General features: G+C 31.2%; 3 protein-coding genes across 4 annotated transcripts; 2 read left to right on the top strand and 1 right to left on the bottom strand.

Annotated features, from left to right (window-relative positions):
- Positions 1 to 1,877: 1,877 nt before the first annotated feature.
- Positions 1,878 to 5,101, top strand: LOC120258890 (zerumbone synthase). Its single transcript, XM_039266352.1, has 2 exons — positions 1,878 to 2,022; positions 4,104 to 5,101. The coding sequence occupies exons 1-2, from the start codon at positions 1,892 to 1,894 to the stop codon at positions 4,900 to 4,902; spliced, it is 930 nt and encodes a 309-aa protein (XP_039122286.1). The 5' UTR covers positions 1,878 to 1,891; the 3' UTR covers positions 4,903 to 5,101.
- Positions 5,102 to 11,840: 6,739 nt separating this feature from the next.
- On the top strand, positions 11,841 to 15,786 carry LOC120258896 (BTB/POZ and TAZ domain-containing protein 1). Of its 2 annotated transcripts, XM_039266360.1 has the most exons (6): positions 11,841 to 12,081; positions 12,191 to 12,327; positions 13,274 to 13,583; positions 14,619 to 14,941; positions 15,023 to 15,164; positions 15,644 to 15,786. In XM_039266360.1, the coding sequence occupies exons 1-5, from the start codon at positions 11,938 to 11,940 to the stop codon at positions 15,162 to 15,164; spliced, it is 1,056 nt and encodes a 351-aa protein (XP_039122294.1). In that variant the 5' UTR covers positions 11,841 to 11,937; the 3' UTR covers positions 15,644 to 15,786. The 2 variants fall into 2 exon arrangements, with proteins under 2 accessions (XP_039122294.1, XP_039122293.1); XM_039266359.1 differs by lacking the exon at positions 15,644 to 15,786 and having other exon boundaries at positions 11,842 to 12,081; positions 15,023 to 15,405.
- On the bottom strand, positions 15,594 to 22,817 carry LOC120258784 (protein ROS1A-like). Its single transcript, XM_039266218.1, has 17 exons — positions 21,539 to 22,817; positions 21,331 to 21,421; positions 20,452 to 21,211; positions 20,128 to 20,207; positions 19,731 to 19,815; positions 19,512 to 19,603; positions 19,319 to 19,387; positions 19,157 to 19,193; positions 18,980 to 19,062; positions 18,373 to 18,819; positions 18,241 to 18,277; positions 18,089 to 18,146; positions 17,871 to 18,010; positions 17,164 to 17,229; positions 16,919 to 17,033; positions 16,791 to 16,829; positions 15,594 to 15,715 (listed from the first exon to the last, which is right to left on the bottom strand). The coding sequence occupies exons 1-17, from the start codon at positions 22,815 to 22,817 to the stop codon at positions 15,594 to 15,596; spliced, it is 3,600 nt and encodes a 1,199-aa protein (XP_039122152.1).
- Between the last annotated feature and the right edge of the window lie 32 nt (positions 22,818 to 22,849).

Genomic DNA, 22,849 nt, shown 5'->3' with positions numbered 1-22,849 from the left:
CTATTATTATGTTTTAGTCCTCGGATATTTAATTTAGAGCTTTTACATAGATACCCTGTAAAAACTTCAAATTAAATAGATGTTTATTATTATTTGAATCCGCATTCGAAATCAATTATTTAAATAACTCAAGTTTCTAATACTAAATAAATGATATGTATGAAAGAGTTGCATAGCTCAATAACATCATATTTATGTGCATTATTAACTATTGAGATTTTAGAGTATGTACTAATATTGCATATTGTCTCATTTTAGTTGATGGTTATTACATATACATATAGTTTGGAATAATTCAAAATTATATTGGATTTTAATTGATTTAAATTAATCCCTCCTTACTTTCTAAAGAATAAAAATAATAATAAGTAGGGATGACAAGATTTGAACATGTGATATTTTGTATTCAGAAAAACCGTGCTACCAAGTTGCACTACATTCTTTTTTAAAATTGTTGTACAATGGTCATTGTTCAAAATCTTTGTTTTATTTTCAAGATAATTTGCTCAAATGTCTGGAAAGAATAAAAAATCATGATTATGAAGGTCATAATAACAAAAGCCATGGGAATTTTATTTTAATCTACCAGAATAATACGCTTTATTTTTTTATTAACAGAAAGAAAAGAAAGAATAATTGAATAAAGAGAGATCTATTAGTTATTCATTAAAGTTAATTCTATTTAATTACCAAAGTTAAATGAGGATATACAGGCGGGAGACATAGAATAAAAATTTGTTTATTTAATTAAATTTTTAGAGGCTCATTCAAGATTTATGAGCAACTACTCAACAAAAAATAAAGAGTTTTAATTTCCTCTCATCAAAATAGGGATAGTCAAAAGAGAAATTTTCACTATTCGTGGATGAATTGTAAGAAATATGAAAAAAAAAAAAAAAATGAGAGCTTTAGTTTCCTTTTTTCATTGAAATAGAGATGGGCAAAAGAGGGATTGTCACTAATTGTGGATCACTCCTATGGGATATAATAATTATATCAAACTTGAAACTATGACTATAATATATATATATATATATATATATTTTCAGAAAATACTATTCTTCTAGTTTCATTTAGAAATGTAGGGGATAAGACCTTCCAGTTGATAAGTGATTATACAGTGCATTTATTAGCAGAGTGTGACCTTTTTTTTTTTGGAGGTTTATATATATAAATGATTTACTCATTTTCTATCTTTCTCAACATTAGTTTTATATATAACTAATATATTATTAGTTTAGTGTTTTTCTGGTAGGATTTCATTTAATGCCCACTGTTTTTTTTTTATGTTTAAGAATTCTATTATTTGATTAATAACAAGTTTTTCTTTAAATTTATTTTATTAAAAATCTAATCAATTGAAAAAAAAAAGTTAATAGTTATATTTCTATTAAGCACTTATATTTTTATTAAAAAGATAATTTAATAATACCACAAAAAATAAACTTGAACCATAACAGTGCAAGTGTACAAGTGTCAATTGTGAAACTATAAAATATTAATATTTAAACCACTTGTTCACTGTCTCTTCCAAAGTGATGCCTTTTTTTACAAACAGTGGGTGGAGGTCCTATTAGAAATTTAGAAGTGAACTTCATTTGATTTATTTATTATTTTATTATATTTATTAAAAAATTGATTTTTTTTTTCCTTCTCTTTTCTTAAGCTTTTGTTTTATATTATATTATATATTATTATGCCTTTGTTGGAGAAACATTGTGTGGAGTTTCTAAGGTAGTGTAGTTATCTTCATTTGATCTATTTATTATTTTATTGTATTTATTAAAAAATTGACTTTTTTTCTTCTCTTTTCTTGAGCTTTTGTTTTATATTTTATATTATATTATATATATATATATATATATATTATTATTTTATCACATTACAGTCAATGATATTGCCAAACTCTTTCCTTTTTCAGCTTTGTGACTCTGAGAGAGAGAGAGAGAGAGAGAGAGAGATCCAAGAAGAGTTTCAAGCCATGTCTAGTGGTGGAGAGGCATCTTCAACCTCCTCACAAAGGTAGACACTCCCAAAGATTTCTCCTTTCTCCTCCATGTTTTCACTTTTCTATTCAATTAGTCTTTTTGAAGTTAAATTTGTGTTCTTTTCTGGTTTTCTTGGTCTCTAATTGCTGTATCAACAACAAAAAAAGGCATGTTTTTTTTCTAAAAATTTTAACATAGAATCTTTGTTATTGTTGTTCAAGTGAATCTGGTTTCAATATGTTTTGTAAAAGCTAAGATTGCAAGATACCAAGTTTGTATCAGAACTCTACTTGGAAATCTCTTTTTAAGAATTTCTTTTGTGTTTGATTTTTTTTTTTTACTGTAATCTGGAGGGGAATTCCTGTGTATCTAACCTTTTGAGTAATAGTGAGATTTTTCAGTGGTATGCTACGAAGGAGAAATAATATTCAGATAGTGATACACAATGATTTGCAATGGTTTCTTGATGCTTGCCTTTGTTTATGCCTAAAAAAGTCATGCTGTTAGTGTTCTTAGTGAAATTACACATAATTCACTGCCTGAAACCATGTAAAGGTACAAGTGTATGATGTCTTGCTTCAATCTGTGTCTATGCTTCTTATTGAGGGTATAAAGACCACCTCTGCTTAGTAGTGTAGCTAATAACAAAAGTTGAATAAGATAAAGAAAGCTAATTTGAAATGAAGAAGAGTGCTTTTAGGCCAAATGTGGGTACAGTTTGTGATTGGTGGCGTGTGGGGTTTAGTTATGTATTAGAGAAGAGGATAAGGAGATCGACTACTTTGAGCGCTATGGACTGAAGAAAGAAATCATAGATCAGAGGCTTTCATCATAATTATATTTTGATGTGAGGATGGTGAAGCTGCTATACAAAGTGGAGAGTGTCCTCCAAACATTTTTTTTTTTTTTTGGAGTATTTTTGTTCATATAACTTAGCATTCGAAGATGAAGGTTTTGTGTCTATGTGCGCTTCCAATTGTTGAATTAAATAGTGATGTTAACTTGATTTATTATGATTTCAGTCTTATTTTGTCTAAATCAATGGCATTTATGTGTATTGCTTAGTGTTTTTACTTGTAATTTATTACTAAAATTTGGTTACACTTTTGAGCGATAATAATGCTCTACTTTTTTATTAGTTCTGCACTGACTGTTGATTTTAACATGTTATTGAATCACTTTACAATTTATAGAAAGATTGCCACAAATGTCTTTCTAATCCCCATTCAAAATGGGCTCAAATTTTTGAACATTTTAAATCTAAACTCCTTATTAAATGTCATTCAGCTTGAAGTTGGGAAAGAGCAACTGTTGAACAAAAATTAGTTCACCAAGTCCTCTAAAATGCTTTTCATGGGTCAAAACATGCATGCACTCACACATTAATGCACAAGTAAACACACACTTGCCGACCATTTATGTACATTTTTCTTTTCCTAATCCCCTGACAAGGCCAATTGTTGTGTTCACTTGAATGCTACAAGCTGCATACTGATGTTCTTACTATGCATTTGTTATTTATGTATAAATATTGTAAATAATTTATTGGTTCAAGTTGTTTCCAGAGGAGATGAAGTGAGGAAATATTTTAAAGTTTTGTATCTTGAATCAGATTTTGTGAAGTTGAGATTATGTTGTTAAGCTCTGCAATTTTTGTAGAATTGTAGTTCTTGAAATTCTTTTATATCTTTTGTCCATAGAATCATTGTATATTTATACTACAAGTGAAAATTATATAAACTTTAGCCTTTACCTTTCATACCCTTTTCTTTCACTTTATCTGTCACATTTGAATGTATAGAGTTCTTAGAGATTTGAAATCATGTTCTCCTATTCAAATCCTTTTATGAAGTTTCTTATGTTAATTTCTTAAGAACATGGATAGCATAGCCTTTCTTTTTTACATTAATTTTTTCTTATGTGATAGAATGTTCAATTTATTTGTGTATCTTATCTCAAAAGAGCATCAAGATTTGGATTTCCATTTGTCTATTTTATCCTTCAATTTGTAATGTCTTGATACTGATTTGCCTCTAATTAAAATTTCGTCTACTCGAACACTGCTGTTGGTGGTAGATATGCTTGACCCTTATATCTTCTATCTATTTTTTCAAGGTTGGAAGGCAAAGTTGCTCTTGTAACTGGCGGAGCTTCTGGTATCGGTGAGGGCATCTGCAAGCTTTTTCGGCAACATGGTGCTAAGATTTGCATTGCTGATGTGAAAGATGACCTTGGCCAAGCTCTCTCTAAGTCTCTAGGCGGCGACAACTATGCTGCCTTCATCCACTGTGATGTTACCATCGAAGAAGATGTTAGCCGGGCAGTTGACTTCACAGCTGAGAAGTACGGCACCCTCGACATCATGATCAACAATGCAGGGATCACAGGCAACAAAGTGATCGACATACGCAATGTGGACTTTAACGAGTTCAAACGCGTGTTGGACGTCAATTTGAGTGGTGTCTTCCTCGGAATGAAGCACGCTGCACGCATCATGATTCCACAAAAAAAAGGTTCGATAATCTCCATGGCTAGTGTGTCAAGTGTTATCGGTGGTGCAGGACCGCATGGGTATACGACTTCAAAGCACGCGGTGGTGGGTCTCACCAAGAGTGTGGCAACAGAGCTAGGAAAGCACGGCATCCGTGTGAACTGTGTCTCTCCTTATGCAGTGCCGACAGGTCTCTCGATGCCTCATTTGCCGGAGAGTGAGAGGTCTGAAGATGCACTGGAGGGTTTTCTTACTTTCATTAGCAGTCATGCTAATTTGAAAGGTGTCGATCTTATGCCGAATGATGTAGCACAAGCTGCACTTTACTTGGCAAGCGATGAATCTCGATACATTAGCGCGCTGAACCTCATTGTCGACGGAGGCTTTACTTGTGTGAACCATTCCCTGAAAGCTTTCGAGTGATGCCGTCTTCATCGCATAATGTTTATGTGTGTGCTTGGCCGACAGTGATCGTTTTCGATGTTTTTTTGTAGGTTGTTTGTGTGATGAATAATAATATGAACAGTGGCAGTACTTTGATGTTTTTCAGAGACTGTTTTTTAGAAATGTAGAAGGAAGTGATTTCAGTAATACTTGTGTTTCTTTCTTCACTTGCTTTAAATTTATGCTTAGCTTGAAATTTATGAACATTCTGAACATTTATTCACTGATAATTTTTTTTTAAAAAAAAAGATGTAAATGTGATGAAAGTAAGCATTATATATAACATTGCTATTTTTTTTCAGAGTATTGTGCTTGAAATTTATATTTCCACTTTCATGAAACTTAAATTCTAGAGATAATACATTTAATAATGATGTTAATAATAATTCTTTGTAGCTTGCTCCTTGTAAATCTTTGACTATTTATCCTGACTTTGAATTGTCACCAAAAAATATAGAAAAAGGGGAAAAAAAGGTTGTACTCTTTTTTTTTTTTTAAACATTAGTTTATTTCATATTATTTCTAATAGGGGTATTTGTTTTGTATAAAAAAAAAGTATACCCTTTTCCATCAAAGAAATTGATTATTTAATATAAAATTAATAAAAAATTTAAAACTATTAAAATTTTAAAGTGATTAATAATTTGTTTCCATGTTTTAATAATAAATACAATAAAAGCAACTTGTATGAATTTCTAGAAATATACAAATAATACTTTGAAAAATGAATTAAAAAATTAAGTATTTGTTGTGCTTAAGATGCTCTTGATGGAACTAATAACAAGTATGAAGAGCATTTGCTAAGCCATATATAATGCCAAATTTACATCATCCTTAGACTTTTATTATGTTTGTTATTGGGTGATTTGTCTAAACACTCAATGACAGGTTTTTTTTAAAAAAAAAAAAAATTAACTCCATTATTATTGGAATTGACTAATATTTCCTTAATATTTTTTTTATAAATTTAGAGCAAAGAAATTAAAAAAAAAATTAAAAAGGGTATTGTGAATTATCTCTGCATGGGATTGCTTCTTGGGATTATATATATATATATATATATATAAGTTTGGACGGAGATATTCATATCTAGAATAAATGATATCCACATGTGATTGCTTCCACGGAAGGGTTTTATTTTGTTTTGGACGGTGGTTATATATTTTTTTAAAATTAATATTAAATGAGTAAAATATCATAAAAAAAAATTATTTTTTTTAATTTTTTTTCTCATCTAGTCAATTATGTGAGACTTTAGACTCTTTGTAATTTTTTAAATTTTCTAATAATAGTATTATTTATTTTTCTATATAATTCTTAAACTTGATAATAAATGAGTAGTGAAATGTCATATAACAGAATTATTGCAAGGATAGAAAGCAATATTTATGTATATCAGAATAACTTATGATTATTATAATTAGTAAAGGGCCTAGATTTCTAATTTATTATTACCAATGCCATTAATCTTAATAATAGTGTTAAGAGTTTCTTTAAAAAAAATTAACAAAGGGGGCAAGCCCTTCATTAGTTGAGAAGCATGTTTAGCATTAATATCTTATGAGCCCCTCACTTTAAGTAAAGTTTACGCAAAGAGTTCAAACTTTTACAGAGTTAATATTTTACATGAGTTTCGAATTTATACCATTTTTCTTTTTTCTCAAGGGATTCGAGTTAGTACATCTATGATTTGACCACCACCAGAATAGGGTGGTCTTGGGCAATTTTTTTTAATAACAAAAATAACAAGTATTATTAAAGACATGCACATGAGGTATGAATTTAATTTACACTTTGTACGGGAAAAAACGGAGCTCGGATTACAAACATAAACTCACAACAGGAAGCCTACTATCAGCATCTAACGGGATTTGAACTCATGACTTTTGAATATTGTCCCATTCTAATACTATATTTATAGTGGGACAATGCTGTTAGTTTATAGACTCCTTTGGTGCCAAAAAAAAAAATATATATATATATATATATATATTTATCATAAATTATATTATTGATTTTTCTATCAATTATAAATTTAGTCTACGGGGTCATGTATAAAGTTCAGCTGAAAATGAGGGACTGATATATGGAGAGGTTACCAAAGTCAATGGGCTGAGGACTTTAAGTTACTTTCCCTTTAAAGAAGAGAAAAAAAATCATTTTGATATATCTTTTCCGCCTAACAACTTAATCATTCACATCTATCTATTTGTTTTAACACAAAGGAAATATATATATATATATATATATATATTTTAATTAGACTTTAGAGGCTATTGATTACTTAATTTTTGAACCATAAATTGGCACGATGGTCAAATGCAATCTTTTAATGTGTATAAACATATGCATGTGTTGATCATGGTGGGTTTAAATAATACTATGTGGGTCTAATAATAAAGACTTATCTATTAGACTTAACAACAAAGCTTACATGATCATGGTGTATAAACTTGATTTATGTCGACAAACATTTAATAAGAAAATTAATTATTTTTCCAATTAATCATATTTTGTTTTTCACTTATTAAATATAGCGTTCAAGAAAAGTAATGAATTTAATTTAACAAGCACAATCATTAATGCAATAGATGCAAAAAAAAAAAAAATATTTGGATTATTTGATTTTCAATGAATGAATACGAAAAGTATAGAGTTGATTATCTTATTGTTATTTTTTTTTTTTATAAATGTGACAAGCACATATACAATTAAAGACGTATGCACAAATAAAAAATTTGATTGTCCAACCTATACATCTTCACCTAATAACACTGGTTTAGACTACAAGTCATCACTCACAACTGAAGACCCGTTATTACCACTTTGTCAAGTAAAACTTGAATTTGAGCCTTTTAAATCTTTTTATTAACGTTTTATTCAATAAAACTAATCCCGTTGGGTTATGTTTTTTTTTTTTTTTTAACAAAAATAATAAAATGGATAAGCTGCTATTTATGCCTGATATGATATGATATTGGATTCAACCAACCAACCTTAAAAACTAAAATTTCCAACTTTGATTTTTTCAAAAAAATTTATTTATATTTACTATATTGTTTGTGGATGGCTTTTAAAGTAGTTTGTTTCTTTTGCTTTATGTGATTTCCAATCACTTGCTTGTTTATTAAATATTATCCATTTTTGCCAATGTTGGTAGAGTTTAATAATAAGATACAAAAGTCCCATGTGAGAGGTTGATAGGGCGAATCATATCTCATGTATGATGTATAATGACTTATCTGTAAAAGTAAAAAAAAAATATTAATTTTTTTAATATATATATATATATATATTAGAAATGGCCTCAAGTTATTTTATGAATCAATATGGCTTTGAGCAATCCTATCAAGTGCTCCATCCGCACAAAATATTGACTTGTCACTAAAAAGATTTTCTTTTAGGAATTTTTTCTATTATATTATTTTTTGTTAATTTATTAAATTTGTAAGTTTAAAAACAATGGTTGCCCGTCCAATATTAATCTATTCTCTAAGCATAAATATATAAGATTAGTATATAAATTAAAAATTTCAAATTATTTTGATAATATTTAAACAGAAAGTCACTTGACTCTCATATAAAAAATAAAAATAAAATAAAATAAAAAGTTTCATTCCCTCTTAGTAATTAAGGTGGAATAACAATAAAAAAAAAATTTAAGTTGAATTTGCCAACAAGTACTCTCACAAGTGGTCTCACAGAGTACACTTATTTATTTGATTCATTGAATGCAACCTACTTCTTTCCTCACACTTGTCTTTTTTCTCCCAAATTTATATACCAAGCATCTTATGAATTAAAAACTACCCTGACTAAAAATTTAACTTCATGAGAAGTTTAATAAATTAACAATAAAATTAAAAATTTAGGCAAACACTTTAATTATTCAATTTTGGAGTATTATTAATCTCTTCATATTTCTAAGATAAACTATTCAACATTTTAACTAAATTTCATATGCCTAAATTTTGGAAACAATAATCATAATAATAAAATGTTAAAAAACCACACAAAAAATAAAAATTGTTTTTGACCTATTTTGTAAAATAAAAAATTTGAGGGTATATCAAGAAGTTTTATTTGCCGAAAATTTTATTTCCCGGATGACCAAATCTGATTTTAAACTACTCATTAAAATAAATAAAATAAAATTAAGATTTTTTTTAAAATTAATAATAATTATGTCCCCAAGGTTTGGGTTTCTCCAAAAGCCAATCACATGGGACAACCTTAAACCCTAGTTTTCAAAATTTTCCTTTTTTTTATTTTTTAATTTTATCTCAATCCCAACTGCAAAGGATAGATCCACTTGCATTAATTAATTAATTATTTATGTGGTCCATAAAATATATGTAAATACTTTTCCTTGCAAGTAGAGAAAAAAATATGGTACAAGGGCAAAAAGTGGCAATAAAATAATAAATATCTCCATTGCACGTGACCCTCATCAAGTGTTTTATAATCACAATAGTAAACTAAATTTAATTACTTGGCCATAACTAAATTTCTTTTGAAATAAATAACTAAATTTCTTAAGTCTATAATTTGAAACTAATAATAATAATAATTCGATGAAAAACACACAAAAATAAAATTAATTTTGACTGATAATAATAAAAAAAAAGGTATATCAAACTACTTCGCTTTTGGACAAGAAATTGATCATTTGTAAAGAAAAATTTTCTTCGGATTGATTAATTTTTAATTTAATTATTACTCATTAAATGAGAAAATTTTTGCATCATACTAGAACTGCTAGCTTTGTTTTTTTTTTTTTTTTTATGGTTTTGGCATGAATTTTTTTATTATTAATTTTCATAAGTTAATGTAGCAATTTTTTAATTAAATAAATAAAATTTGAGAATCAGGAAATAATTTATCAGTTCTCACTATAACAGATAATTAATAATGAATACTGTTTTAATGATAACCTGGCGTGGTTTGGGTTTCCCCAAAAGCCAATTACATGAAACAACATGAAACCCTAATTTTCAATTTTTTTCTCCTTTTTTTTAATTTTAATTTTAATTTTAATTTCATCTCAATCCCAATTGCAAGGGCTTCTATAAACCCAATTGTATTAATTTAAAGTGGTCCTTAAAAATACAATAAACACTTTTCATTGCAAGTAGAGAAAAAAAAAATTGGTAAAAGTGAAAAAGTGGCAATAAAATAATAAAAAATCTTCATCTCATGTCCACGTGGCGCTCATCAAGTGGTTCATAATGACAATGATATCAAACCTAAACTTAATTATTAATAATAAGCTACCAAGATATTTCCCTCTTCCTCTAAAGCTCCGACAAAAGTGGGCCCCATACTTAATTGTATTTGGTGGGCCCCGTATGCCACGTGGGGTCAGCATGTCAAGGCAGTTGGATGAGGCGCTGAGGTGTACGGATGAGAACGAGGATGGGAGAGTGCCACGTCAGCGTAGACACTTGAGCTAAAGAGGCGCTTCCAGCCACGAAAAGCCGCTTTATAATCGGCGGTGGGGTCTTTGGATACCGTATACCGTATCAAAATACGCGTACACGTAACTACGCGTCTGTTCGGCGATGAGATGCCGTTTAGATCGCCACGTCAGCGATTATATTTATATTTTCCCTTTTCGCTTTTGCTCTTTTTCGCTTATGTACCCTTGTAGAATACCTTAATTATAAAAGGCGCGTTTTTTACTTCCCGCCCCTGGAAAGTTAATAAAATTACTTGTCACTGTTTTATTATTTAAAATTTATTTGACACTTTAAAACAACTTTTGATGTTTAATACCTTCTCACCGGCTTGGTTATATATTCTTTTTTATAACTAGTTATAACAATAAAAAAAAAAATTTAATAAAAAGCTTGTGAATTTTACATCAAAATTAATTGCATGTCTAATATCTATTGATATGTATTATAGCCGAGATTTTATATAATTAAAAAGTCAAATAATTATAATCTTATCTATATAATAAGTATTAATTAACATGAATCCTAAGATAATATATTAAGTTTCAATGTATGATATTAGAAAAAAAATCTGTAATATTTCAAATATTCCATTTTTTTTTTTGATAAAAGTGGATATATTCCCCAAAAATTATAACAAATAATTGTAAAAATTTACATATTTGGACAAAACAACAATTTTTGCACAACCTGATCTTTATTATTAAATATGGCTTTACATATATTATTTGATTAATAAAAAATAAATCTTCTTAATTTTATGAACCGTGATTTTATTAATATAATTAATAAATAATAAGTTCCAATTTATGGCATTCATACATATGGCATGACATCACTGGTGTGGAAATAATATCTTCTAAATGATTCAATTTTCCTGCGACACAGATATTACTTTCAACATCAAAACCTAATTCAATTCCCAAAAACATAAGAATTCATTTATATGCCTTACGTTTTACCAAAATATCTTCTTGATTTAAAACAAAATTAATATCAAAAACCATCTATGTCTCACAATAATATATACATATAAATTTATTGTTAAATAATATATTTTTTTTATGAAAATGTAACAAATACTGTCTCTGCATTATAAAAAAATGTTAATAGACAAACAGTTACATCGTCTTAACGAAAATATTTTAAAAGCTAAATTAAATTAATAAATTTTCTGCTATGTAACTCTGGAAAGAAAAAAAAATGACATCTTTCACAAAGAACCCATAAACAGTATTATTATATTTTTTTTTTATCTATATAAATAGTACAATATATGCACAATACTGTAATAACGGGTATTTCAAATAATTTCAATAATATTAAACAATAAATTAAGGGTATAAAAGTAAATTGGCACTTGGCATTATGGAATTAAACTATTTTTCAGGGTTATAGCTGCAAAATATCCCACCTTCAGGATGGAGTGATGGCTTCCTCTATAAATACAAGCATCATCGAGAGATCTCGAGCACCATTGGAATTTGGAAGCCTCGTTCGTCCTTCCAAGTGATCCAATCTCAGAGGAAAGAGAAGCAGAGCTACGAGCATTGGAGAGATGAAGATCCTCCCAGGCACCATCGCCATGCCGATCCATCTCGTCTCGAAGTCGGAGGGAGAAGGAGACGGCGAAATCTTAGGTCCTGATGTGAAGATCGTGACATCAGGGAGGCGGAGCATCTCGGTTGATTCATCTATTCTTGTATGTTGTTTTTTTAATCTGTTTTCTTTGCATTTGGTTTTGAGATGATTGAGGATCTCTCTGATTCGTTGTTGTTGTTTTTGATCTTGGATCCATGGTTTCAATGAAGGCATCTGTGTCTCCGGTGCTGCAGAGCTTGCTGGAGCGGCCTTTGAAGCGAGGGCGGAGCTCAGCGAAAGTCATTCCAGTTCTTGGCGTTCCTTGCGATGCTGTTCTCGCCTTCGTTCGCTTCCTCTACTCCTCCAGGTTTGTGATCTCTGATTCTTTTCTTTTTTTAATTTTTTTTTTAATTTTTAATTTTTAATTTTTCAAGCTTTGTTCTCTGATGATGGAGGAGGAGAAGAAAGGGATTTTTTATTCTGACCAGCTTGAAAAGTTTGAAATTACTTCTCACCTCTGTGCTTGTAATAATTTACAAGATCAAGGGGTTTTGTGAGTAATAACTTTGATATTTCCTTTTCTTTTTTTTTTTTTTTATCAAAAAGAAACCTTTGTAAATTCATGAATCTTGCAAAGGTGTATACTGGTCCCAATTTCAGAATTGGAACTCCTTGTTTTTTTTTTTTGTCTTGCCTGCGAATTACATTTAAAATTTAAATCATAATTATTTTTTATTATTAAATAAAAAAAATCTTTTTTTCAAAGTTAAATTATATAAATCTGTAATTTTGAAGTTTAAGACTAATGTGGATGTAGTTAACTATGTGTCATATTTGAGTAGGCATAACGTCAAATTCATGTAGTACAAGGAACAAAATGACATAGTTTTTTTTAATCCTTGTTTTATTATGAAAAATCAAAATTTTTTTTGTCAAAAATAAATAAATAAATGAAAATTTCAAATTCAAAGTAAGATTTCTTGCACACATACTTTTTTGAAAGTTTCCCAATTTTCCTAGTCAATGTGGGACTGCATGCCATTATTGCTCACGTTTTTCATTGCTGGGTCTTCTTTTGTCTCCCTTTGACATCATGCATTACACTTGGCACTGCTATCATTTTTTCTAGTTAATTAATTTATTTATTTTCTATTCCTTTTCTTTTAAAATAAATTATTCAATTTAAAAAATAAAAAAAATTCTGTGCGGCGAGGCGGTGTGTGGTTAGTGGTTGTAGTTTAATTAATTAAATAATTAATTTTTATGAAAAAAAATGATTTGGATTGAACGGTTGGGATTGATTGGGTGGGCAGGTTTTCGGAGAACGAGGAGGAAGTGGACAAGTATGGGATGCATCTGCTGGTGCTTTCACACGTGTACCAAGTGGGGCAGCTGAAGCGCGCGTGCGAGGCTGGGCTGGCGGTGCGGCTCACGGCGGAGACGGTGGTGGATGTGCTGCAGCTGGCTAGGCAATGTGATGCCCCTTGGCTTTACCTGCGCTGCATGAAGTTCTTGGCTAAGGACTTCAGCTCTGTGGAGCAAACTGAGGCTTGGCAATTCCTCCAGGCTAATGATCCTTGGCTGGAGCTTGAGATCCTTCAGTTCCTTCAGGAATCTGACTCGGTTAGTACTAACTAAAGTTTTCTTTTTTTTTTTTCATAGTTCTGCATTTTAATTTTTGTTTGGCAACTTGTCTTCATGTTAATTGTTTAGTTTGTTGGTTGAAAGTTAGCATTTTTTTTAGTGGTTATTGTTGGGTGACCATGGAACTCTTGTGATATGATTGTGATTTTATTGGAGAAGACCAGCTGTCTGTGTCCTTTCCTAAGGTCTTCCAATGTTGGTGCGTTCTCCCCCACTTCCGCCTGTGTCAGTCTCATGTCCTGGAATTTAATAATGAAGACTTTATCTTTTTCTAATACTTGTCTCAAGTTCTATCTATGTTTTAACTCTGGGCAGTTCCATTTTGCATTGGATTCCTGAATCAAAATCATTGAACATGTGTTTGGTGACAATTAGATGTAAAAGCAATTAAAATGTATCTTTGATAATCCTTTGTCTGTGTTAGGCGACTATTAGATTTAAAATAATTTACATGGATCTTAATAATTATGTGATAAGCTAGCCCAGTGTAGCCAAGACTTTTGGCTGCTAAGAAACAAAGTTGGGTAAGTTAGCTAACTTAGCTTTGCTTCTAGTATGGACAAACCTAGGCCAACAATAGGATATTAGTATGTGAGACGGCAAGGCCATTTTGCTACTTTCGGTTCTTTGGAATCTTTTTGATGTGGCGTTGCTCTCAATTGCTGCTTTATTAAAACATGCCCATGAAGAGCATGCTTCATTATTATTTTCGACGGAATGATGGAGACAAATATGCTTGAGCATCTCTTAAAATGCCTTTGGGTTGTGCCCATATGCATAGTAGTTGCATGTAAAAAGTAATGCTACTTTTATTTAAAGCGAAAGTTTAGCAATCTGGTCAGTACAAATTGCATTGAAATAAGCAGGAATGTAAATAAGCCATTTTGCATGAACATGTCTGCAAATACATATATATATATATATATATATATATCATTCTTGATCAGCAAATACACATGATTGAGAAAATCAAATTACTTCAACTAATAAGATTGTTCATGCTACTTTTTGCAGAGGGTGAAGCGGAGAAGGAGGAAGAGAGAGCAGGAACAGGTATATATTGAACTAAGCGAAGCAATGGAATGCCTTCAGCACATATGCATAGAAGGCTGCACAGACGTGGGGCCTTGTGATGGTGAGCCACCAAGCAAGAGCAAGGGCCCCTGTTCCAAATTCAACACTTGCCAAGGCCTGCAGCATCTCATCAAGCACTTCGCCGTCTGTGACCGCAAACGAACCCCGGGTGGCTGCTTTCGCTGCAAGCGCATGTGGCAACTCTTTCGTCTTCACTCGTATACTTGTGATCAGCCTGAACCTTGCAAGGTTCCTCTATGCAAGTGGGTATCTCCCATAGATGAGACCTGGACTTATATATTCATATCCGTGTTTACTGATTTGATGGTTTAATTAATTTACAGGCAGTTCAAAGATGGAATGCAGGAGGTGAAAGTCAAAGGAGGTGAAGGGAAATGGGAGATGCTGGTGAGGAAGGTGATTGCTGCCAGAGTCATGACTTCACTGGCCAAGAGACACAAACATGAACCAGTTCATGAGTATTGAGTACCTCCTCTCTGTCTCCCCATCTCTCTGCTTTTACTTTGTTTTGGAAGAAAATAAGTGCCTGAGTTTGTATAGTGCGAGTCTTTTTTCTTTCTCCACTATTGTGAATATTCATGGCTTGTATTTCTTTTGCTTTCTAAAATATGGCCGCTTGTTGTGTTATATTGTACTCCCATGAAATCCAAACACTGTTAATGTGTGAATGAAATGAAAACAGTGAAAGAATGCTTTTATGAGTCTATATGATATATCACAATGGAATGACATTGCAGAACTAGGAACCATTCAAAATAGTGCTTCCATATGTACATAGTTGATGTCATTTCTCTGCATTCAAATGTACTTCATCTAAACTCTTAAAATGATTTTAGGGCATTGATAATATGAAATAGGATTAAAGAATTTCTCTTTCCAACTTGATCAGCATGGTCAGTCCTTGTTCTCTGGTTTTGACTTTTTCTTTGTTGCTTGACTTGCAGGAACATGTAATCTTTTATATAGAAGTTCTACTCTTCTTGTTTCTCTGTCGAATCCCCGGACACATACTGTTCCTGTAAAATTTCAAAAACTTTTTGGTAGCATAGCCTTCTACAATAATATCAAGATGCAAAATCAGTGTCAACTTCTCTAGTTGTGTTACTGGCATGCATGATATCTTGTCAAAAACAAAAACAAACAAGACTGACAAAATATGATATTTTGTCAAGACAACTTCTATTACTATTTTGTGGCATTGATTACATTTTCTGAGGTAGATGCTTGTGACATCTGGATATTTAGTGAAACACTAACCCAGTTATGATGCTTACAAGTTGTGTCAATTATTTTCATGGACATATAGTGCTGTCAAAATTTGTCGAAATTTACCTTTCATTAGTGACGACAAAAGGCATTTATCAATTTTATGATGTCGTGTTTGGTGGAGAAAATATCATAGTATAAGTGAGTTCAAAATGCAGGAAAAATCCTAGTCTAGATCAAGGTCCATCTGATTGAAGCCTTTGTATGTTACAGCTGAAAACTTAATTCTCAGATAGATACTAGTGACATCTGGATATTTTGTGAAACACTAACCTAGTCATGATGCGTGCAAGTTTTGTCATGAAAATACATATAGTGCTGTCAAAATCTGTCGAAATTTACATATCATTAGTGAAGACAAAAGGCATTTATTAATTTTATGACGCCGTGTTTGATGGAGAAAATATCACAGAATTAAGGGAGATCAAAATGCAGGAAAGATTCTTTGCAACATAGCAATGAAACATAACATCAATCAACTATATCCCGGCACCATTAGACGATATTTTCCGTCTAGATTCATGCCTTATGGTACAATAGAAGGAAAAGGCTCTCTATATAAATGATCTATGACAACATTTACTGACATTGTCTTTGTATTGAGATCGATCTAACCAGCTTTGAGCTAACTTGAAGCTTTGTCCGAAAAAGTGAAAAACCCGATTTTAGTTTATTCTTGGTTTAAGTAGTATTAGTCTCACAACTTCAGCAAATTCTTAATGTTGTTCTTAGGGATAGGTATTAATATTTATTAGACATCATGAAAGATATTTCGGAATATAGATTTCTTCTTTTCTTGAAAAGAAATAATTGTGCTGTTCATACCTTGACTCATGCAAAATTGTATCTCCTCCGTCGTCAAATCTAGCATAAATACAAAGTCATTTGTCAGCATTTTCATTAAAATTCTAGCTAGTTTTCTACTTAAATTAAAAGGTGATAAGCTTCATAACCTCGGAATATTGTCGAAATGCCTGTTCCAAAGTAACAAATTTTTCGCCTTAGGTTCCACAACCAACTCCTGGGAACAACAATTGGGTCTTTACTGGACTTGTTATCTGCAAAAACCTGCAAGAGAACAATAATCAGATTTTCTTTAAATTATTATATCATTCTTTGCAGGGTTTTTATTGAGTTGCTAAGTGAATATCACATAAAAATTTATTATTGAAGGGGAAAAAAATATTACACCACTTACCTCATTAACTTGAAAATAAGTTCCATTGAGTGGAAACCTTCCTCTCATTGCTGTTCTGCATGGTATCTGCAAACAATGATATTTTTTCTATTAGATTATGAAACTATGTTTTTTTTAAATAGTGTTTACTTTAATTATCATATTCTAAGTCATAAATCACTCTTTGCCAAAATTCTTGTCCCATCATTTTTTATTTATTTGCAATACTTTGATGTAAAATAATTGTCAAAGAGGTTCAATGAATCGATTATATTTTCATGATGTGACTAACCTAGTTGCAAATTGATGTCAAGAGAAAATGACTTAAGGAAAGACATGTGTGACAAGAACGGCCACAAATTTTCATTGCCAATAGGATCTCTACATCTTGATAGGAAATGAGTGAGTATAAAAAAAAGAACAAAAAACAATAAAGAGAAGGAAGACAAAAGTAAATCATGGTTTGTTGAACACTTAATTAAGAGCAAGAAAGAAAAATCTTATGGAAATATTGACAAGTAGCATCGTATGCTTTCTTTAGAAATGTGCTTCATTTCTTTTTAAGCATATTACTTTATATATCTATATTGTATTAGACTAATTCTTTGTGTTAGATCCTTAATTTATATATATGCATTCTAATATAGTGTTACTTAAGTCATAGTCATTGTGTGACTAGAAAAATTAGAAAAATGTTGATATATGTTGTTAAAGGTGCAAATCGTTACCAGAAGCGTGCCTCTAACTGTTTCTGATTTAGCTTCTCGTATGCTATTGCAACGAAAGCAAGCTTTGTTATCACAGAGTTCATCGAAAGTTTGAAAGCTGCAGTGGTTTACTGGTGGTTCAGTTGATTCTGCGTTTTCACCTATTAATTGCAATCAAAGTAAATTAAATATAGCTTGAAACATGCACAAAAATTTTAGTTCATTGACCAAGAGCTTGCCTGGTTTCCATATAGCAAATAAGTATCGATACTCATCATTTTTCTCTAGTTCATCCATCTGCAAACCATTTAAATTGCAAATTAATCAAAATTAAAAATGTCTTCTAATAAACTAAAAAAGAATACTACATCTAATTTGGTGAAAAACTCACTCCTTCCAAGAGAGGGTGATTACTAGGGAGCTCATAGCTGAAAGGATAAATGTTAGTAGTATTTATCAAGCATTCAAATTCTTTACTATAGTACCTCAAATTATATTTATTAATGCACATGTAAATACGTACACATAATGCTTTGTTCGAAACTTGTTCACACTCTTTAATGCTGGCATCAAGAAGGAAACAAATGGTGTAGCAGTCAAGGCTAGATTTGAATTTTCAGCTTCTTCAGATTCTGTATTCTTTGCTTGATTTATATGCTCAAAATTTTGGGATGCACCTATCAAATTAAGATCAAGTGTATCATCTTGATCTAAATTGTATGAGCAATCTTCAAAATAATTGCTTTGATTCAGTTCAAGATGTTCAAATTCAACTGCAGGTTCTGGTGAAAATGGTTCTTCAATTATAGGTTCACAAGGAATATAAGTCAATTTCTTTGAAACCTGGCCTCTTTCCATTTTAGCTATCGACGATTGACTTGAACTGGTGAAAGGATCAATGCTTGATATGCTAGAATATACAGAGTTCACGGAACTTTTCTCTTCTGGTCCAGTAAGCAACTTTTTTGCACTGCATTAATCATGAATTTATTAATACTTTTGCTTTCTATGTTGTATGAGACAAATTTAATTTAATTGAGTGCATTGACCCTTTATACATAGGATCACTTAAATTATCACTTCAGTTAGATTATATTATGGTTTATAAGGCAAAGATTTCAGTAGCGTACTTAGCATATGCACTTGCAAAATGTTTGCATTCATTCCTCATTGGGCATGCATTACAATTTGGGTTCTTCTTAGTGCAAAACACCTGAATGGACAAAATATTTGCATCAAAATACCATTTTAAATTCAATAAATGTAGAAAAAGATTTTTTGATTAAATAGTTTTATAATGGTTATACCTTCCCAAAAGTGATCAATTGATAATGTAGTTCATACCTGTCAAGCAAAGGCCATTGTTAGTCTTAAATGGTTCTTAATAAATATTAATTGTTTACATTCATTACTTTCCAATTAAAATAATCTAAGTGTTAATATAATTAATCTTTAGAGCAAGAACTCACAATGTTGGTTGATCAAGAGTCCATAATCGAGGCCAAAGGTACTCTTGAATAGTTCCCATGATTGGATATCTAAGAGAGCAAGGGAAAGATAAATTTGATCAATGCCAATCATGTAATTGATTATCAATAAGATCCAAACATACTAGTATGATCAATACCAATCATGTAATTGATTATCAATTAGAATACGTACTGGTCTATTGCATGCAGCTGAGCTGATTCAGGTAGTGGTTGAAGTGGTATCCATCCCAATCTTACAAGTATGCGAGCAATATTTGTGTCAACCTGACCAAAGATGAGAAATTAAAGTACAATAAAAAGTTAGAGATAAATATATGTGTGTGTGTGCGCACGCACGCCCATGTATGTGTGTGTGTGAGAGAGAGAGAGAGTACTTTGATGAAAAACATACCGGAAATGCCTTAAAGTGAAGTGCTAAAAGGCGAACACAATCGACACTTTTAAGTCCCAGTCCATCTATACTTTGGAGATACTCCCTAAATGCACAAAAGCACTTTAGTTTGATATGTTTTGAAATAAAAAATATTTCTAAATTGTCTAAAAGAAACTATATTTGATGCTTGAGTTTTAATAAATATAGCCCAAATAAGCTATGCTTCAATCTTTACCTCAGTCTATAAAATTATGGTATTCATGACAAAGTAATTTGTGTTTGTGCCAAATTGTACTTAGTGCTACCAAACTTAAGCACTCAGTTAAAGGCTTGTTTTCTCAAAGTATTTAATGATTTTATGTAACATGACTCATTATTAAATGATGCAAAATAGCAAAAGATTAGTTGATCTTACTTTGCTTTGTCAGGAGAAATATGTCGTAACCATTCTAGATCGATGCTTCCATGGTCTTTAGCCACTCGATTAAGAAAATTCTGCAGGAAAACAATAACTATGACTATAATTTTTCATATCTACATACAAAGTTGCTTGCTAATGAATTATCAAAATCAAAATAATAGCAAAATTTCTTTATTTTGTTTAGGTCAAACAAATCAATAAGTCACTACTGTATCGATACATTAAATTTCAATATAGATTTCCAAAAATGAGCATGCTCTCTAAATCTTTTGTTTCGATTCTAATATTGAAAATTCATAAAATGTATAAGAAGAGTACCTTGATTCTTGTTGCTAATATATTATGTTGTCCTCGTAATCGAATGGCATCTGCAATTATACCTACATCTGCTTGACTTACTGCCTCCCAATCTGCTGAGTCCATGTAATCATTGCTTCTCTCCTTTGAGGGAAGATTGTGAGATATCTCTTTTCTCAACCTTTCCCAATCAATGTTATTATTATTTTTACTATCAGCTGTGGACTTTTTTGCTCTTGGTGTCATCTTTGAATTTTTACTTGACATTCTTCTAACTTCTTTTAAATGGAAATCCGGAACCTTCAATGCTCCCAAATTCTCTCCTAGAATTTTAGGATGTTGGATTTCCTTTTGGAGATGCTCACCTTTTGATCTAAAATCTGTGAAAGAAGTACTTTTGCTAGCTGATACAAGTGATTCTTCGCTTAGAAACTGACAACGAGAATAATTTCCAAGAAAATCTTCTATATCTGAGCAAAATGATGATTGCATACAATTTTTGCATGGAGCAACTGTGCTACAATTAGATAGAAACTTCTCACTGTCTTCAATTTCAATCGGAATTCGTGCCAAGTCATTTGTTGAACTGAAAGCAGTATCTACAGAGTTTTGTGAGCAACTTACATCTTCTTTTGTATCATCAGCAACTTCACCACATTTGTCTTTCTTCTCTATTGTAGAGATGCTTATGCCAATAGATGATGCCTCAACTGAATGAGATTCACTTGCATTTTCTTTTGATTTAAGAGGAAATCTTGCAATGAGATTCATGAAGGACGAGCTATGGAGTCAAAACCAAAAGCAATGATTAGGGGAAAAAGCATAAAAGTAAGGATAACATAAAAATTACAACAATTATATATTATATGTGTGTGTGTTTCATTGCAGTATAAAGTTTACCTCGACAAAAGGTCTGAAACATTTTGTGTAAGAAAGACACCAACTACAGAATCCACTACTGATCCTTTCCACTTTGAGAAGCGTCGATTTCCTGTTCAAATAAGTTACATTATTTAACATTCATTTCATTACAATTGAAATTATCATTCTAGTGTTGGAAAAGTTGCACATCTTGTTGATATATAAAATTATTTGGGGGTAGTAGTACCTTGTATGAGACGTATCTTAGCAAGAAATGATTCTGCATGCCCTTGGAAAATTCTTCTTTCATTCTCCCACCATGTCTTTGTCTCGTAATCAAATGTCCCATCCTCAGGTAGTTGTTCATTACTTGCAAAACAGTTCCACAACCAAGTATTTTTTGGATCCAAAGCAACAACAAGACGATATCGATTAGGTTGGCGCTTATATGGAACCATTGCACCAACTCCAGTATAAGGAACAAGAGCACCTTGATGATTATTGATGCTCTTTTGCCGCCCATTCTTATTAACATCATGATTTAGATTTTGCTCCAAAGAACTTAATGGGTGCACATAAGGTATTAATGCAAGTTCTTGATGTTCAACAGGAGCCCGTTTTTCTTGGATTTGTCTGACTTTTACAGGAGTTGAGATAATTGTTGTTGATTGTCTATAAACATCATTGGATTCTATATCGTTTAAGCTGAAGGTTTGGAATGATAAATCGAATCTCTTATTTTTCACCTCAACTCTTCTAAATTCCAACACATTTCTCAACATTTCCAACATGGTTGGAGTCATCAACCTATGAGCAGCAGCAAATGTTAAAATTTTGTAACGAAGAAAAATTGTTGGAGAACTTGCTTCTTTTTCTGTCCTCCTCCTTTTGTGAAACTTGGGAAATGAAGAAAACTTTATGTTGCCATTCAAGCATGTTGTATTGTTCGACAATGCCACATTCAAGTCAATTTGGTAAGGTGAAATATGTTGTGTAGGCATGAAAGTTTCATTTTGGATTCCACTCATAGCACTCTTTCTTCGGCGAAAAGATTCTAATTGCTTTTTCAACAACTGCCTCCTTGATAATGGTGTAAGTAAGTTTTGTTCCTCTTCAAACTTTTTACAAGTATGAGTTGAATCAATTCTTGAATGTGTGTATATATATTGAGAATTCACATTGTCCAACTTTAAACTGTGTTGAATTGAAAAACCTCCATCTATATTCTGTTCATCAATACCCTTAAATGCAGTAGATTCATTTGGATGTATTGTCTCACTAGCAAAATCATCAGCGTGTTTTCTCTTTCTACCATTTTGTCTCTTGCCAAGTTTTTCTTTCTTCCTAACTGACTTTGGTATCACCAAATTTGTTCCTTTGAGAGGTCCATCATTTTTATAAATCTTCGATGTGATTTTCTTTCGTCTAGGTTTTCTTTTTCGAATCTTCTTCTCTAAAATGACTTCATTATTTTTGACAAAATCGTGGTTCATGTCTTGGGAATTTTCTTTTTCATCCATATTCATTACAGTCTTCTATTTGGTTTGGCTTTACAATC

Source organism: Dioscorea cayenensis, chromosome 4, assembly GCF_009730915.1.
Source record: "Dioscorea cayenensis subsp. rotundata cultivar TDr96_F1 chromosome 4, TDr96_F1_v2_PseudoChromosome.rev07_lg8_w22 25.fasta, whole genome shotgun sequence".
NCBI lineage: Eukaryota > Viridiplantae > Streptophyta > Magnoliopsida > Dioscoreales > Dioscoreaceae > Dioscorea > Dioscorea cayenensis.
Note: the sequence above shows the minus strand (reverse complement) of the source record. Positions and strands in the feature narration are given on the sequence as shown.

Excerpts from the sequence above, each read along its gene's own strand:
- LOC120258784 (XM_039266218.1), bottom strand. The coding sequence starts at position 22,817 with ATGAATATGGATGAAAAAGAAAATTCCCAAGACATGAACCACGATTTT. Across the intron at positions 19,604-19,730 it reads TTCACTTTAAGGCATTTCCG|GTTGACACAAATATTGCTCG; the intron begins GTATGTTTTTCA and ends ATCTTTGGTCAG. Across the intron at positions 17,034-17,163 it reads CTTATTTTCAAGTTAATGAG|GTTTTTGCAGATAACAAGTC; the intron begins GTAAGTGGTGTA and ends GTTCTCTTGCAG.
- LOC120258896 (XM_039266360.1), top strand. The coding sequence starts at position 11,938 with ATGAAGATCCTCCCAGGCACCATCGCCATGCCGATCCATCTCGTCTCG. Across the intron at positions 12,082-12,190 it reads CGGTTGATTCATCTATTCTT|GCATCTGTGTCTCCGGTGCT; the intron begins GTATGTTGTTTT and ends GTTTCAATGAAG. Across the intron at positions 14,942-15,022 it reads TGCAAGGTTCCTCTATGCAA|GCAGTTCAAAGATGGAATGC; the intron begins GTGGGTATCTCC and ends ATTAATTTACAG.
- LOC120258890 (XM_039266352.1), top strand. The coding sequence starts at position 1,892 with ATGATATTGCCAAACTCTTTCCTTTTTCAGCTTTGTGACTCTGAGAGA. Across the intron at positions 2,023-4,103 it reads TCTTCAACCTCCTCACAAAG|GTTGGAAGGCAAAGTTGCTC; the intron begins GTAGACACTCCC and ends TATTTTTTCAAG.